The sequence below is a fragment of the Physella acuta genome, unplaced genomic scaffold (assembly GCF_028476545.2).
Source record: "Physella acuta isolate Inbredline_101_S28 unplaced genomic scaffold, ASM2847654v3 ptg000801l, whole genome shotgun sequence".
Classification (NCBI taxonomy): Eukaryota; Metazoa; Mollusca; class Gastropoda; family Physidae; genus Physella; species Physella acuta.
Genome location: NW_026732319.1, coordinates 262,416 through 281,979, shown reverse-complemented (window position 1 = coordinate 281,979; position 19,564 = coordinate 262,416). Strand labels below are relative to the sequence as shown.

General features: G+C 34.0%; 1 protein-coding gene and 1 long non-coding RNA gene across 3 annotated transcripts; both read right to left on the bottom strand.

Annotated features, from left to right (window-relative positions):
- Positions 1-611: 611 nt before the first annotated feature.
- LOC131951149 (uncharacterized) lies at positions 612-19,331 on the bottom strand. Of its 2 annotated transcripts, XM_059313444.1 has the most exons (7): positions 19,319-19,331; positions 16,800-16,891; positions 15,159-15,317; positions 2,680-2,782; positions 2,253-2,377; positions 1,616-1,704; positions 612-703 (listed from the first exon to the last, which is right to left on the bottom strand). In XM_059313444.1, the coding sequence occupies exons 3-7, from the start codon at positions 15,294-15,296 to the stop codon at positions 673-675; spliced, it is 486 nt and encodes a 161-aa protein (XP_059169427.1). In that variant the 5' UTR covers positions 15,297-15,317; positions 16,800-16,891; positions 19,319-19,331; the 3' UTR covers positions 612-672. The 2 variants fall into 2 exon arrangements, with proteins under 2 accessions (XP_059169427.1, XP_059169426.1); XM_059313443.1 differs by lacking the exons at positions 15,159-15,317; positions 16,800-16,891; positions 19,319-19,331 and adding an exon at positions 3,487-3,642.
- LOC131951150 (uncharacterized) lies at positions 9,244-13,384 on the bottom strand. The gene is made up of 3 exons (XR_009388389.1): positions 13,315-13,384; positions 11,054-11,154; positions 9,244-9,391 (listed from the first exon to the last, which is right to left on the bottom strand). It is a non-coding gene; the product is annotated as an uncharacterized LOC131951150 (long non-coding RNA).
- Positions 19,332-19,564: the final 233 nt, after the last annotated feature.

Here is a 19,564-nt window from a genome sequence, read left to right as displayed (position 1 = left end):
ACGAAATTTTAGTAAACTAACCTATGCCCGTGTTTTTCTTTTGTTACGGTAAGATTTGAGAAACTGTGCTACTTGAATTATGGAAATGTCTAAGGTTACTCTAAAGCCTAAGTATTAAGCTAGGCTCATATTTTGATTAGTGTCGTGATCACTATTACTGCTCGTTTGTTTGAAAAAGCCTCTTCATCTTCAGAATGGTTTAACTTGTTTTAACAACGAAACGGAAAGATGGTTTAAATCAAATAATTCTCCATATCGGTTCTAAAATGTCCATCTAATTTTGAGATGTGCCAAAAACTTCAAAAGTTTGCAATCCATACAGAAAATAACGCTGAAACTAAAGCTATCATACCGTATGACGTATCACATAGATGACACGAAATTGTTAATTGTGTTTGTGGAAATTTCTGTCAAAATTACAATAAGAAAAAAAAAACGAGGAATAAAAAACGATTGAAAAATGAAAATTTAATATGCTTCAACAGTTATTTATTTTGGACTTCCAAAGAACAATGAGATTAATTTCTTGTAAAAACGTTTACCTATGTGAAACAAAACGAATGTTTTAAAAAGTAGCCTATATTTAAAATATTAATCTATAACATGGGATATGCACTGTGAGGAGACGAAGCTCACGGCGGCGTGTCCACGGATCGCTGTAGCAGTCTGCATCTAATATGGCTCTTCACCTTCGTAGTTGCCACTGTAAGTACATTATGTCAAAATATGTTGTTGTTTTTTTAAAATTAACATTACTTGTTACGTAACGATTACATACATACTGTTTAAAATATTGTAAAAATATTTTGTCAAAAATATAAACAAAAATTTAAAAAAAGTGTTAGCTGACTGCTAGATAATTACTTTGGTTTACTTATACTAACTTAGGAAGCGTATGCGGTCATATTATTATTTAACACAAAAATTAAGAAACAATTTTGTTTGCTATTTATACTCTAAAATTCATAGTCAACAAAAAATGAACCAGTTTGGTGATGAATCTAAAGAGATTATACAGTGATTTATGATAAGAACCTAGTATTGAAATAAAAAATCAACTTATGTTTATATAAAGAACAAGTATTGAAATAAACGATTATTAATGCTCCAGCGTAAAAAAAAGTTTACTAATGGCTATACAAGGAAATATAATTGAAATTAATGTGTGCTTAGGGGTCATTTATAAATGACGTCACGCTTTTTTGACGACTTTTACCTACCCCACTCCACTCCGTCAAACGTCTTCACAAAAAGCAAGACCCCCCCCCCCCGCCTAAAATGAATTCACACCTCAGCCTACAACAACCACCCTCAAAATTGAAGTTAAATTTTTGTTTTTAAAAATCAATATTTTTGCAAACTTGTCAGAAATCTGTAAAAATAGAGTATTTTAATTTCTTTTTAACATGAAGAAAAATGGGCCGTCGCACCATCTGAACCCCCCCCCCCTCCCCCCTCATTAAAAAATCGTAACAAAAATACGGACCCCCATCCCCTACGAATGTGACGTCATTTATGGACGACCCCTTATTGCCCAAAGAAGAACTAATATTGAAATAAGTTGTGAACTAAAAGTTCCACAATGGTCAAGTATTAAAATAAAATATCAACTCACGGTGGGTCATAGTTGCATGAAACAAGGTTGGGCATATTATCACAGTGAGTGATGGCACAGCCAACGGCAGTTGTATCTCTCCACACCATCTAAACATTACGAAATAACACAGATATTGAGTAAAAAAATTATGATGTTTTCCTGCGACTTACTAATGATGTTTTATGTTTCCCTAATGAAGTTTTCCTGTGTCTCAATAATGATGTTTAACAGTGTCTCACTAATTATGTTTTCCTGTGTCTCACTAATGATTTCTTTATGTCTAACTAACGAGTTTTTAAATATTTTATCTTAGGCGTTTTGTGAAATTACACGAATTTATCATTTGATGAGGTTCACATTTATCAATGTCTTAACAAACTTTATTAAAGTCTGAACAGTGATGTTTTAATACTTTAACAATACATTCTTTTTTCATTCTTCACTAGCGATGATGAATGTCTCAATAATTGTCATGTAATTTCTTAATACATAATATTATAGTAGGTCTCAATAATAACGTTTAATGTTTCATTAGTGATGTTTTAAAGTTTAATAATTCTTGTGTTTAAGCATACCACTAGTGATGGGTGATTTATTTTTATTAAAGCCTTTAAAAATCTCAACACTGCTATGTAATCTTTTGACGACGTCTCACCTGAGAATAATGACCACAGGTAGGTTCCCTACCGATGCATTCCCAATCAGGGTCAACATCAGCCAGTTCACTTTTCCACGATATCGCGCTTTCATAGGCCAAGGCAGTGGCGTTGTCGTTCAAAGCCGAAACATGACAGGCGTGTTGTCACAACTTCGACCACGTTATGTAAATTATGAGATGGGTCTACCTCTGTATGGTTAAATATGGCATGGGTCTCTTTCTGTAAGGTAATAATGTTCATTAATGTTAGGTTAAAAATGGTACGGGCCTACTTCTGATAATTTAATGATGGTATGGTCCTTTACTGATAGGTTAAATATGGTATGGATCTACTAGTACTAATGGGTTAAATATGGTATGGATCTACTAGTACTATAGGTTGAACGTGGTACTGGTGTAATTATGTTAACCATGGTATTCTTACGGTCAGATCCGAATAAGTTCTCCCCATAATTTCCCGTACTGTGTTCAAAAACACAGCCGGATGTCCAGTCTTTTGCGTAATCGGCCAGTTTGGTGTCCCATGTCTGATAATACAATATAATTAGAAAAACAAAAATGTGTTGCAAAGACAATGTTAGACCCCGACCCCCCGATTCCCCTACCCCGGTATAAGGTACAACGATGTACCTTCCACAACAAATGAATGATAGAGACTGGTTAAAATTATTCGCTGTGTTTATCAGAATGGGCACTTCAACAGATTTCTGTTAATTAGCATGTGGATATTCCCTGATTGTAAAACCAAATGTGTATTTTAATTCGGACATAGACGTGTAGATTTTAAACAATATCGAAGCCAATTTTATGGGTAGCTAATAAAAGTTACTATATTTTGTTTTTGTTTTTTGCTAAAAATCTCTTTTAAAAATAATATATTTTTAAGAAAAAGGATTCTAATATAATATCACAAATCACACAATTAAAAATAAAAAAGCACTAAAAGTAAAGAAAAAAAATCGAGTTTAAACTTATTAATTATTAATTTTGTTTTGCGGGGTGGCCCTTTTTTCTAGTTCCGCCACTGACTGGTGTAACTAAAATCTTAGAAGAGGGAACTTATTGTATTTATGATGCTACTATAGTGAAATGATTCGTAAGTTATGTTTTATTTGTGTAAAATATGGAGATATATTATTTCAAATATGAATTCTATTTATATAATCGCCCTTATTTAGTGTCAACTTACCAGAGGTAACAACGTATGACATAGAAAAAACGATAAACATACCAGAGACGGGATACCCAGATTATTCCTCACGTCGTTGTGAGCCTTCAGGAACGCTTCAATGTCATCAGACGACAAGGTCACGGACACGCTTGCCTGGGCCACAGCTACCACAGCCAGCAACAACAGGATGGTCTTCATGGTGGGTGGCTAGATTAAAAACTGTTTTCATAGACGGGAAACAAAATTAACTTTTTATTTAAAGAAACAAATAGCTGAATTGCTAATGCTGTTGTAGAAATTAAAAAAGCAACTTTCTTTTTCTATATGAGCAGTCCACTAAATTTCTATAAACTGCTGTTATTGATTTAATTTATAACAAAATAATTGAAATCTGATTACGAAAATATTCATGTTACATACACAACATAACTCTATACAAATGGTCACATTCACAAAATAAAACTATCTAAAATGACTCCATTTACAATATTATACCGTCTAAAATGAGACAACATCCACACAAAACATGTCATCCACATATTTCCACCCATCCAAAAGATACTGACAAAGTGAAACATTGCAATAATTTTTTTTTTTACTTTTGAATTAAATAATTAAAGTTTCTCTAGTGATCCATTGGGTAGATGGAATAAAGTTAATTGTTTCTTGTCCGAGGCATATAAAAGCATGGTGTAATCAGCAATGCCTTATCGCTTTACTTTCCCCAACTCAAGTCAGGTACCCACCAGAACTGGGTAGACTCAGTGACGTTCTACAGTCACAAGTCCAAACCGAGATCAGAACAAGACCTTCGGGACATTAGCCAAATGTTGTATTTTCGGCCACCCCATCCCAATGAGGCTCGTGTTTACGTGAGTGTGATAGTAAATTAACTAAATCGGCTGCAGTTTTAAGCAAACTATCATTGAAAGCACACTCTCAATGACATTCGCCCCCAAAGCACAAGAGAAAAAAAATGAAAATGTATCTCACCTGATTGAAGTATCTGTTCTAGTATGAAAGCAAGTGGTAGAACGTCTGTGAAATTTACTGAAGTTTCATCAACCTAAATACACAAAAAAAACAATTGAAAAAACACGTAGGCGCATAGAATCACAGGGCGTAAAGTTAAAAATATTTTTAATTACCACTGGGTAATTTGTGTCATCTCTCAACTGACGCAAATTTCACTGAAGTTTCATCAACATAAATACACACAAAAAACTATTTAAAAAAAACGTGTAGGCGCATAGAATCACAGGGCGTACAGTTGTAACTGTTTTTAATTAATGCTGTATAATTTTTGTCATCCCGTATCTGACGTATTAACAATGGCGTTCACGGAACTGCAAGTGGTTTATCATATATATATATATATATATATATATATATATATATATATATATATATATATATATATATATATATATATATATATATATATATATATATATATATGTATATAAATATATATATATATATAAATAAATAAATAAATAAATATATATATATATATATATATATATATATATATATATATATATATATATATATATATATATATATATATGAATATATATATATATATATATATATATATATATATATATATATATATATACAGTGATAGAGTTGCTTGTTAAGTTAAACTTGCAATGCAACAATTGACATACAACTCTGTTTTCGTGTTTTTCAAATGTTGGTAAATTCGTTTATGTTTACCGTAGTGTTTGACTGAAATAGATGATACCTACAGATGCTTTGTTTTACCGTAGTTGCTGTTTGAAATAGATAATATCTACTGATGCTTTGTTTTGCCGTAGTGTTTGACTGAAATAGATAACACTTACAGATTCTTTGTTTTACCGTAGTTGCTGACTAAAATAGATGCTACCTACGGATAATTTGTTTTACGTTAATGTTTGACTGAAATAGATGCTATTAAATAGATGCTTTGTTTCACCATAGTTGGGCTGACTAAAAAGATGTTACCTAGAGATTAATGGTATGAAAGCTGTCGACAAAAATCCATAAAAAGCTTTGAGTTAGAAAACGAGTTGTTGAAGGTACCATCTTTGAAGTTTGAAATACACTAGAAAATAAACGACGTGTGGGTAATTTGTAGTATTGTTTGGCTGATCACAGCATAGATTAAATACCAGGAAATTGATTTTTTTCCGAGGTGACTTAGTACGCGCGGCTAGATGAAATGGTGTAGATGTTAAACTTCTCACCCTACAGTCTGCAGTTCAATCCTTGTCTTGAGTTCGTCCCTGTGTCATCTCAGCTATAATTGGTACCTGGCTCACGTTAAAGAAAGTAAAGGCGGCTGGGCATAGTGCTGACCACTCGAACCATGTAGACGCCGAGGTCAGTGAAAAAGTGAAACATTAGGTCAATTACCCTATGGACCGTAAGGGCAAGGCGGTTCAGTGCTGGTTCAGTTTGCTGGTTTCCGCAATGTTTAGTTTTTATTCGAACCACCGGGTGCAGACATGATGGATTGTTTAGTCAAGGGACGATCTACGGTTATGGATCGTGTGAAAGTTGATTTCGTCTTCTGTATATTTTCTTAGCTGGATTTGATTCCATTGCCTTTTGTCAAATCAAAGAACAATGTACAGCTCGCACTTATTTAATGTTGTAGTTATTACTTCTCAATGAATCGCTGTCATCTCCATTGCTGACATATCCATTACAATAAAAATTAGGATACTTAACTCAAATGTCAAGGCAGTTCTGCTGTATGGAGCAGAGACATGGAGAGTCTCCAAAGCAAGCATGCAAAGATACAGACCTTCATAAAAGGATGCCTTAGAAAGATTCTGAAATTAAGATGGCAGCACAAAGTACCGAACATTGAACTATGTAGAAAAGTAAGGCAGGAGCCTTTAGCTGCGCAAATAAGGAGGAAGTAGCGCTGGGTGGGACACACGCTACGAAATTCTCACCCAAATGTTACACGCCAAGCGCTTGAGTGGAACCCCCAGGGAAAGCAGAAGAGAGGGCGCCCAAGAGTCTTCTAGAAGAACTGGAGCCAACAGGGATGACATGAGAGACGGCAAAATTTATAGCCGGGGATCGCATAAAATAGAAGGAGCAAAGAGGTCTAAGTCAAGTCAACAAATGTAATAATAACAAACACGATGTAATGTTAAAAATAGATTTAGTCTTTACTACATGTATCTGAGTAAGAGTTTACTTTAATTATACAAAAATACATTTTAGCAGAAGATATCTTCACAGCTGTGTAGGTAAATTATATAAGAAGAGACATTGACATGAGGGTTGAGCGTATTTCAGGAAACCATGACATCTGTGGTGCCAGCTCCATTCACTGGCGCTACACCTGTTGGTACCAGGTCCAGTCACTTGTGTTACACCTGTTGATACCACTCACTAGAGTTACACCTGTTGATACCAGGTCCAGTCACTAGTGTTACACCTGTTGATACCAGGTCCAGCCACTAGTGTTACACCTGTTGATAACAGTCACTATAGTTATACCTGTTGATAACAGTCACTATAGTTACACCTGTTGATAACAGTCACTAGTGTTACACCTGTTGATACCAGGTCCAGTCACTAGTGTTACACCTGTTGATACCAGATCCAGTCACGAGTGTTACACCTGTTGATAACAGTCACTAGTGTTACACCTGTTGATACCAGGTCCAGTCACTAGTGTTACACCTGTTGATATCAGGTCCAGTCACTAGTGTTACACCTGTTGATATTAGGTCTGGTCACTATAGTTACACCTGTTGATACCAGGTCCAGTCACTAGTGTTACACCTGTTGATACCAGGTCCAGCCACTAGTGTTACACCTGTTGATAACAGTCACTATAGTTATACCTGTTGATAACAGTCACTATAGTTACACCTGTTGATAACAGTCACTAGTGGTACACCTGTTGATGCCAGGTCCAGTCACTAGTATTACACCTGTTGAACCCATGCACTAGTACGGCTGTTGAAAGATATATTTGCCACAGGTAAAATATTTTAAAAACTAAATAATTTGTTTTGTAAAATGTCATCAAAATGTAACAGATATCATAAAAACAATTGCATTTATCTGTAGTCATTTTTCGCCTTAACTTGCCTAAACAAGTTATTATTAATAATGAACATTTCTATTATACGTGTTCTATATAGAATGTTTATGTTTATGTTTGTAACCCAACTAACGCAACAAGCAAGGTGGTTATACAATATGATTTTTTGTTGTATAAAGAAACAATACTTGTCTAGAATTTCAACAATGTGGAAAATAGTTAAACTTAGGATATTTTTTAATACCGTTAGATACACATGCGGATATAATGTCGAGATTAAGGCTTTGCTTACTTTCATAAATATTGACCCAAAAAAAATCTCAGGCTACAAGCTGGCGTCGTATAATGTTCGAATCCATCTCAGATTTCATAATCCCTTGCGCTCAGTTTCATTTATAGGCAATGTCGCCAAGATACAGATACATGCAGGCAGGCTTAATAAGGCTTTACATTTCCCGTGGATTAATTAGTTTGGAGGTTTTAGACGAAATTCTGTTTATCATTCATGTTTATTTCAGTAAACTAACCTATGTCCGTGTAGGTTACGTTAAGATTTGATAAGCTATTTTTTGAATTGCGTTTAATTTTAAGGTTATTTCTGGAGTCTAATGATTAAGCTAGGCTCATATTTTGATTAGTGTCATGATCACAATTTCTGCTTGTTTGATTGAAAAGCCTCGATATGTTTAAGGTAGATTATATTGTATTAACAGCAAAAGATGGTTTTATTAAATAATTCTACACATCGATTCTAAAATGTCCATCTAATTTTGAGACGTGCCAATATTTCGTGTTTTAAATTAACTCCAAAAGTTTGCAATCCATAAAGAAAAGAAAGCTGAAAGCAAAGTCAACAGGCCGTATTGCGCATAAATTATGGCTGACACGAAATTTTGAATTGTGTTGGAAGAAATTCCAAATTCTTTTCACAGTTACATTTAAGGAAATAAACCGGGAGTGATCTCCCCTAAACTTTCTCGAATATTCTTATATAAAATAACAGGGGATGTGAACTCGGGCTATAGACATGATTTTTAATCCATTTTAAATACTTAAGCTTTTAAAAATAGAATAAAATCTCGTAGACAAATCAATTGCACACCAAGTGAACGCCAAATAAAAAAGCGCATAATAGTGCGCAATATTATTAGTACTTTTAAAATTTACATTAGTTTTTTGAGAAATCGGAAGTAGCGTAAATTACTACTTCCGGTCAACGGAAATTACTCAAAACTTAACAGAAGGTAGAGTATTAGATCTTTTACTTACATGTGAAATTTCATTTATCTATCTGAAATAGTACTCAAGTTATAGGCTTTTGAAAAATTAAAAGTAGGAAAAGTACCACTTCCGGTTATTGGAAATCGCTCAAAAGTTGATACGGATCTACGATTTTGATAAAATACTTATATATGTAATTTCATCAACCTAGCTGTAACGGTACTCAAGTTATCGTGTTTACACACGGACAGACAGACAGACAGACACACAGACAGACACACAGTCATACGGACAAGATTGCAAAATTATGTTTTTCCATATCAGTGAGGTGTAAAACGTCGAGATTTGTAAAAATCTCGATTTTTTTTTTGCACGATTACAAGACTTTCTCTATACTTCGTATATACGAGAAAGTAAAAACAAAAATTAATTAAAAACAATTGAAAAAATGACAATGGTAAATGTTTTAAAATGATTTATTTACACTTCAAAAGAGACTATAGAATAATGTTTTTTTTTGTAAAAAGTTTTCCAATGAGAAACAATACTAATATTTCTCACTATATTTGAAATGTAAATCTATAACATGTAACGTGACTGTAAGGCGCAAAAAATAACCATACGTCTCCATTGATCACTGTAGCTGTCTACATCTAATAGGGCTGTTGCCCCTCGTAATTGCCTCTGTAAATACATTATGCCAATAATGTTAACAATAATTAACAAGTCTTGTTACGTACTGTTACATACACACGGTTGCAAATAATATAAATATATTTAGCCAAAATTATTAATACAAAGACTTGTTACCTGTCAGTTACATACATAAATGGGAATACTAATATCAACTTTAGAAGTTTTTGTGGACATATTATTGTTTAATACAAAACTTCAGGGGAAAAAAGTTAGCAACGACATTTTTTTTTGCCTTTGATACTCTAATATACAAGAAGTAACAAAAAATTAAAACGTCGGTGATGAATTTTACATAGGTTGATTTACAGATTAAACAGTAATTTACGCTGATCATGTTACATAACACATGTTATGAGTGTCTTATAAAACAAAGCTCTCGTCAATCATTGTCAGACACAAAAAGCAGAAACAGTGAAGGATTTACTCCGAATGTAACGTGAATGGGATATCCATATGCAATGTTAGTGAGAAGAAAAATAAACCGGTAGTGATCTCCCCTAAATTTTCTCGAATATTCTTATATAAAACAACAGGGGATGGTAACTGGGGATATAGTTATGATTTTTCGTCCATTTTAAATACTTAAACTTTTTAAAATAGAATAGAATCTCATAGAAAAAAGTATTGCGCACCAACCGAACGCCGAATAAAGATGTTCATAATGGTGCGCAATATTATTAGTACTTTTAAAATTTACATTAGTTTTTTGAGAAATCGGAAGTAGCGTAAATTACTACTTCCAGTCAACGGAAATTGCTCAAAATTTAACAGAAGGTAGAGAATTAGATCTTTTACTTACATGTGAAATTTCATTTATCTATCTAAAATAGTACTCAAGTTATAGGCTTTTACAAAATTCAAAGTAGGAAAAGTACCACTTCCGGTTATCGGAAATCGCTCAAAAGTTGATACGGATCTACGATTTTGATAAAATACTTATATATGAAATTTCATCAACCTAGCTGTAACGGTACTCAAGTTATCGTGTTTACACACGGACATACACACACACAGACATACGGACAAGATTGAAAAATTATGTTTTTCCGTATCAGTGAGGTGTAAAACGTCGAGATTTGTAAAAATCTCGATTTTTTTTTTTTGCACGATTACAATACTTTCTCTATACTACGTATATACGAGAAAGTAAAAAGAACAACTTTTATAAAATTGTTTTTACAATGTATTTAAATAGAGCCTGTAATCAGTGTTGCTAGTGGTAATACGACCTGGTGTTCAAATACATTCTGGATTAATTTCTTTTAGTAGAAATAATAATGATAGTTATATGTTATTAACTTTCAGGTCTGAAAGAAACGTGTATTGAAATAACTGTGTACGCTTGGCTATACAAGGAGTTATTTTGAAAATAAATGCGTATTTGAACCCAACGTTGGACTAGTATTGTGTACCTATTGCTATGTAAGGAACTAGTATTGAATAAATATGTCTAATAAAGAGTATATATAGTATATATATATATATATATATATATATATATATATATATATATATATATATATAAGAATATAGATAGAACTAGTATTGAAATTAATGTGAACTTATGGTTAAACGTGAAGTTATTAATGAAATACAATGTAAACTAATAGTTCCAAAATGGTCAAGTATTAAAACAAAATATTAACTCACGGTGGGTCATAGTTGCATGAAACCAGGTTGGGCAATACACCAGCAACATTCACACACTGAGTGATGGCACAGCCAACTGATGTTGAATCTCTCCACACCATCTACAAACCACACAGCGATTTAATAAGAACTGGCATGGGACTATAATTCTATTAATACAATGCAATCCATGTTTTATTATTTAACAAATGTTTGATGTATAACGACATCAGAGATCCGAAATCGGGAGAGGTGAGAAAGAACTTGTAGGCTGTACCTTAGGACTTCGCAGTTTCATTATAAGTAAGATGGTAATAATGCAAGTTTACCTTCGTTGTTGCTAAAACAAGGTAATTAAAAAGTCTAGTGACAATTTTAGCGCAATTTCCTTATGTTATCTAAAAATAGCTCTGTCGTAGCGTAAATCAAGAGCAGGGTTAGTAAAACCATTGGTTAAAATACATGTTTTATTTACAATAGAGTTACATGACTAAAAACCATTGCGCGCCTAGCTACTGAACGTGATGACGCAGCCATTGAACGTGATGGCGCAGCTATTGAACGTGATGACGCGTGTGGTGTGGTTGGATAAAAATGCCTACTAATTCGGTCCAAATTTTAATTAATTCAAAAAAAAAATTGTGTGACCGAACGAAAGGATATTTTTGAAAACTTGCTTCGGCAACATTGTTCTAAATTATGGCAGGAATCGATTGGTACATGTTTCAAGTCGCTAAGTGGTCTGGTTGCCGAGATATGGGCATTTTTTCGAGTTTTTTTGGCTTTCCCGGGAAATCCATGAAAGAAACCAACCCGGAATTTTTTTGGCCTATGTTCATCCTCGTAACTTGCTTAACGTAATTGCTTTTGGAACTAGTCCTCGATATTGCTTCGTTTAGGAGGAGATACGACTTAAACCTGCGGACACACATCCATTCATACATTCATACATCCAGAAATGACGGGTTAATAAACGCAATTCTCCAGAAAGGAAATTGCGCTAAAAAATAAGTTGAATCTGGAAACTGTTACATTATATTTCTGTGTGTTCAATAATGATGTTTTAATTTTTCTATGTCTCACTAATGATGTGTTTTATGTTTCACTAATCATGTTTTATTTTTTACGAAGAATGTTTTCCTGTGTCTCAATAATAATGTTTTCATGTGTCTCACTTATGTTTTCCTGTGTCTAACTAATGATGTTTTCGTGTTTCAATAATGATGGTTTCCTGTGTCTCACTAATGATGTTTCCCTGTGTCTCACTGAGATGTTTTCCTGTGTCTCACTGATGATGGTTTTCTGTGTCTCACTAATGATATTTCCCGTGTCTCACTACTGATGTTATCCATTCTCACTAATGATGTGTTCCTGTGTCTCACTAAGGATGTTTCCCTGTGTCTCACTAATGATGTTTTCATGTGTCTCACTAGTGATTTATTTCCTGTGTCTCACTAATGATGTTTTCCTGTGTGTCACTTATAATGTTTTACTGTGTCTCATTACTGATGTTATCCTTTCTCACTAATGATGTTTCCCTGCGTCTCACTAACGATGTTTCCCTGCGTCTCACTAATGATGTTTCCCTGCGTCTCACTAATGATGTTTCCTGTGTCTCACTAATGATGTTTTCCCGTATCTCATTAATGATGTTTTCCTGTGTCTCACTAATGATGTTTTCCTTTTTCACTTATGATGTTTACTGTGTCTCACTAATGATGTTTATGTCTCACTAAAGATGTTTTCCTGTGTCTCACTAATGTAGTTTATATCTCACTAAAGATGTTTTCCTGTGTATCGCTAATGATGTTTTATATTTCACTAATGATTTTTTATATTTCACTAATGACGTTTTTCTGTGTCTCACTATTGATGTTTTCCCGTGTCTCACTTATGATGTTTTCCTGTGTCACTAATATTTTCTTTATGTCTCACTAATGAGGTTTAATAATTCATTTATGGCGTTTTGTGAAGTCTGACAAATAATCACATTCGGTGTCTCATAATGATCAATGTCTTAATAATTTTTGATATTTTAATACCTTAACAATGATTTTTTCCCTTCTTCACTAGCAATGATCAATGTCGTAATAATTGTCTTTTAATTGTATAACACATAATATTATACTAATTCTCACAAATAACGATTTTATGTTTCACTAGTGATTTTTTGAGGTTTAACTACTTGTGCTTATGCGTACCCCTAATGATGGGTAATATATTCCATTAAAGACTTTTAAAAAGTCTCACTACTGATATGTAATCTATTGACGACGTCTCACCTGTGAGTAATGACCACAGGTAGGTGATCCACCGACACAATTCCAGTCAGGGTCAACATTAGCCAGTTCTTTTTTCCAGGATGCTGCGCTTCTATAGGCTAGGTCAGTAGCGTTTTTATTCAAGGCTGAAACATGACAGGTGTGTCATTTGTCACATCAGGAATCTATTTATAACTTCGACCCAGTTTGGTACACTATGAGAGGGGTCTACTTCTGTATGGTAAAATATTGCATGGGTCTATTTCTGTAAGGTTAATGACGGTACTACTGATAATTTGTTTACGGTATCGTTTGATAATGATAAGTTTAATTCATAACATGGGCCTACTACTGATGGTATGGATCTACTACTGATAGGTTGAATATGGAAAGGATCTACTATTGATAGGTACTGGTGTTCTTCTGTTAAGATAAAAATGGTATTCTTACGTCCAGATGCGTATAAGTTTTCCCCATAATCTCCATAGCTGTGTTTAAAAACACACCTGGATGTCCAGTCTTTTGCAAAATCTGCCAGTTTGGTGTCCCATGTCTGATGGTACAATATAATTAGAAAAATAAAAATGTGTTGCAAAGACAATGACTAGATCCCCCCCCCCCCCCCCCCCGCACTTCTTCTCGGTGTAAGGTACAGCGACATATCCTTTATAACAAATGAATGATAGAGGCTAGTTAAAAATATTCGATGCGTTTAACACAAAGGGTACTTCAACAGAATTCCGTTAATTAGCATGTGGATATTCCCTGATTGTAAAAACAAATCTGTATTTTAACTGGGACATAGGCGTGTAGATTTAGAAAATTATCGACTCTAATTTTATGGGTAACCAATAAGTAGCTGTTTTTTTTTGGTGTATTTTCTAATAATTTTACATACAAAATGATATTTTAAAGGAAAAAGCTTCTATTATAATCACAAATCACACAATTAATAAACCGGTAGTGATCTCCCCTAAACTTTCTCGAATATTCTTATATAAAACAACAGGGGATGGTAACTGGGGATATAGTTATGATTTTTAATCCATTTTAAATACTTAAACTTTTAAAAATAGAATAGAATCTCATAAAAAAAAGATTGCGCACCAAGCAAACGCCGAATAAAAACGCGTATAATAGTGCGCAATATTATTAGTACTTTAAAAATTTACATTAGTTTTTTGAGAAATCGGAAGTAGCGTAAATTACTACTTCCAGTCAACGGAAATTACTCAAAATTTAACAGAAGGTAGAGAATTAGATCATTTACTTACATGTGAAATTTCATTTATCTATCTGAAATAGTACTCAAGTTATAGGCTTTTGAAAAATTCAAAGTAGGAAAAGTACCACTTCCGGTTATCGGAAATCGCTCAAAAGTTGATACGGATCTACGATTTTGATAAAATACTTATATATGAAATTTCATCAACCTAGCTGTAACGGTACTCAAGTTATCGTGTTTACACACGGACAGACACACACACAGACAGACACACACACACACAGACATACGGACAAGATTGCAAAATTATGTTTTTCCGTATCAGTGAGGTGCACGATTACAATACTTTCTCTATACTACGTATATACGAGAAAGTAAAAATGGAAAAAATGCACGAAAAAGTAAAAATATAAATCGAGTAGTGTAAACTTATGAAAAATAGAGCTGGTATGACTAAAAGCTTCAAAGGGGGGAGAGGAACTAATGTAATTTATATTTCTACAATTGTGAAATGACTATTAAGTATTGTTTTAGCTGTGTGGAATCATTTATAATATTAAATTCTATTTATATTCTGCCGTAATTTAGTGTCAGCTTGCGGAGGTAGCAAACAAATGACATACAAACAAGATGAACGTACCAAAGACGGGATACCCAGAGCATTCCTCACGTCGTTGTGAGTCTTCAGGAACGCTTCAATGTCATCAGACAACAAGGTCAAGGTCACGCCTGCATGGGCCACAGCTATCACAGCCAGCAACAACAGGATGGTCTTCATGGTGGGTGGCTAGATTAAAAACTGTTTTCATAGACAGGAAACAAAATTAACGTTCTATTTATAGAAACAACCAGCCGAACAGAGTTTCTTCCAGGCATCTCGTCGGGGGGTTCCGCCCCCCCCCCCCCCCCCCCCCGAAAAAGTCTACCCCCCTTCCCGAACGAAATGGAGTTTATGTAGAAAATATATACATTCAACAGTATCCTCCGCCCCCCCCCCCATGTAAGTCTACCGCACCCCCCCCCCCCCCCCCCCAAAAAATTTCAAGTGCACCCCACGGAGAAAAAAGTCTGGAAGAAACACTGCAGCCGAAGTAAATAATGCTGTTGGAGAAATAAAAAAATCAACCTACTTTTATTATTCTGAATCTGTTGAATCTAATTTCAACAATACTAGGACTACATGCTAAAGTTTAGCTGCTTTATTTCCTTTTGTTTTTCTTCTTTTGATGTTACACACCTTTAAATTATTTTTCTTTTTTACTTTTTAGACTAAAAACATGCGCGGCAGTAGAGTGCACCCATTATATGAGCAGTCCACTAAATTACTATAAACTGTAATTAGTAATTCAATTTAATAAAATTAAATGAAATCTGATTACGAAAATGCTCATGTCACATCCACAAAATGACACCATACAAATGGTCACATCCACAAGATAAAACCATCTAAAAATGACACCATTTACAAGATTATAAAATATAAAATGTGACACCATCCACACAAAAAATGTCATCCACATACTTCCACCCATCCAAACATTACCAATGTTAATGAGAAAATAATTCCACAAATTGTTTGATTAATAAATAATTAAATCTCCTCTTTAGACCTAGCGATTTTTGGAGCACAAGTAAAGTTTATACGTTTTTTCACCTCGGCATAAAAAGTGATGGTGTGGTGAGCACTTTGCGCAGCCGCCTTTAGTTTCTCCAACATAAGTCAGGTACCTATTAGAGCTGGGTGTACTCAGCGACGTTCTACAGTCAAAAGTCCAACACGAAATCAGAACTAGACCGTGGGAACATCAGCCAAATGCAATATCATTCGGCCACGTCATACCACTTGATTAAAAGCGGAATACTATGTCACTAAATCGTCTATAGTTTTAAGCAGACCACAATTCTTCTTCTTTTTCGTTCTTGATTTTAGTGTTGGAAGGGATTCACTCAAACACAATTAAGTGTACGTGTCAACTGGTTATAGGCCGTTAACACCGATTTCAGACTGCTTTTATTTTTGGATTTGCTTAAGTAGCCTTTGTCAAACCAAGAACAAACTACAATGCAACAGATGTTAGATTTTGGAGTTGTCTCTCCTAGATGGGTTGCTGTTGCCAGCTGTCGAGCCTCATGTGCACGCGCCCCGGGGGTTCGAACGCGGGATTTATCAGTTCAGCAACCATGAGCTTAACCGACCCAACCACTCCAACGACCATTGAAACCATACTCTCGACTAGGCTACCCACCAGAGAAACAACAAAAAATGAAAAATGTGTCTCACCTGATAGACGTATCTGTTCTAGTATGACAGCAAGTTGCTACAAGTCTGTGAATTTCACTGAAGTTTCATCAACATAAATACACCAACGAAAACTGAAAAAACACGTAGGCGCATAGAATCACAGGGCGCACAGATGAAACGGTTTTTAATTACTGCTGGATATGTTGTGTCATCCCTTATCTGACGCATATTTTTGAATTTTCTTTAACAATGGCGTAGAAAGGAATTGCTAGTTGGGGGTCTATTATTTATATATATATATATATATATATATATATATATATATATATATATATATATATATATATATATATATATAAAGAGATGCTTTTTAGTTCAAATATATTGATATGAAAGTGTTCGAATTCAATTTGAACTTGAGCAACGCCAGAAATTGAGTAGATATCATATAGGCCGTGGTCACCATATTCTCCCAATATCACCACAAAGAAGCAGAAAACTAAAAGCGAAATGTTATTTAAAATAAAAAGTTCGTTAATTTACTGCTCCATATCCAACACGTTTTCGCATATAACCCAATATAGCACAATATCTTAACGTTCAACTTTCACTTTCGCGTTGGTTAATACATAATTTATTGTATCAACAACGTTTTCTTTTTGTAATAATCTAGTACACACGAAATAATCTATCATTTTAAGCTATCAATTTTTCAAATGAAAAACGAAAGTGCAGTGTGTATACTTAAAATTTGTGCCATTATAAAATAGTTTATGACCGAATTAAGTTTAAGATTACTAATAAAACATATTGGCCTCTATTTTGATACTAACATTTTAATGACTGTTGCTTCCGAAAATAGATGTGTATTTCTAGTACATGCAGAGACAAGTATGTTCTATCATTTATTATTAAATTAGTTTAAAAAATTGGCGAACTCACTAACCTTGCAATATACCAACTGACGGTTAACTATGTTTTTTGTGTATTTTCATATCTAGGTAAATTCGTTTTGTTTTACCGTAGTGTTTGACTGAAATAGATGCTACATACAGATTCTTTGTTTTACCGTAGTTGCTGACTAAAATAGATTTTACCTACGGATTATGTGTTTCACCTTAATGTTTGACTGCAAAAGAAGTTGTCAAACAGATGCTTTGTTTTACCATAGTTGCTGACTCAAAAAAATTGTACCTAGAGATTAATGGTATGGAAGCTGTCGACAAAAATAAATCCATAAAAAGCTTTGGGCTAGAAAACGAGTTGTTGAAGATATAATTTTCGACGTTTGAAATATACTAGACAATAAACGATGTGTGGGTCATTTGTGATATTGTTTCACTGATCACAGCATAGATAACATACCAGGGAAATTGATTTTTTCCGAGGTGGTTTAGTACAGGCGGCTACATCAAATGGTATAGATGTTAAACTTTTAACCCTACAGTCTCCCTAACTTGAGTTCCTCCCAGTGTCATCTCAGCTCTAATTGGTACCTGGCTCACGTTAAAGAAAGTGTAGGCGGCTGGGCATAGTGCCGACCACACGATAGTCACACTATAGGAGGTCTATGACAAAAGTGGTACAATACGTCAATTACCCCATGGTAAGAACAATGTACAGCTCAGCTTTTATTTAATGTTGTATTTGTTACTCATCAATGGATTGCTGTCACCGGCTTGCGGGTCTCATTAAACACATATTGTTTAGTTGAAAACTCAATTCATCGTAAAAATGTTGAAGTTTAGTTTTGAAACTCGATCCATTACAAAGATTATCAGTGAGTTAGATGTGCAACCAGAACTCATCAAAAGAGAGGGTGTGAGGGAGAAAGTTAGGGGTGTGTGTGTTGGGGGGGGGAATAGAGATTTTAACGGCTGTATTGTTCACATGTTTATGTGACCTTAGCACATGAACGCTATTGAGGTCAGAACAATTCTCAAACTCTTTTACTTTAACTAGTGTTAGTAATATACATCTGATTCGAGCCTTGGATCAGATCTCAGGGTATTACTCATTCCTTCTACCATTCGACCACGCCGTTCCATACCAGCATGACAGTTAAACAATAGATTTAAAACCCGCAGTTCTAAAACGTTGGTTGGCTGTCTTAGTCCCGCATTCTCACGGAAAATTTTAGTGATGTTGCAATCCAGCGCACAGCTATGTTATGTTTTAGTCACGAAAATATACGCCTTGAAAATTCTCACACACCAAAATGTTTGATATATATATATATATATATATATATATATATATATATATATATATATATATATATATATATATATATAATACCTTTTGTTTTTGCTATGTTAAGGGATTAGCGATTAACACTTTTTTTTCTTTCTAAATGATAATACGTCAACAAATGTAATTTGAAGGTTAAAAATAGATTAAATCTCTACTACAAAAATTGTTAAATTTAGTTATACAAAAATACAATTCAGCAGAAGGCCATAGAAGATATCAGCCATGTAGGAGAATCACATAAAAAGAGACATTGACATGGATAGTTTAGCCTATTGCAGTAAACTGTTGATTAACTAGTATTTTACCTGTTGATACCAGGCACTAGTACGGCTGCTGGCCGATGTAGTTGCCACTGAGGAAAAAATATTTTTAAAAACTAAATAATTTGGTTCGTAAAATGTTACAAAAATGTAACATAGATGTTACAAAAAAAATTTCATTTATCTAATGCTATTTTCGCCTAAACGTACACAAACATTTTATTTGGATGAAAACAATTCATCATTAGTAATGAAAATTTATATGAAACTTGTTCTATATAGAAAGTTTAT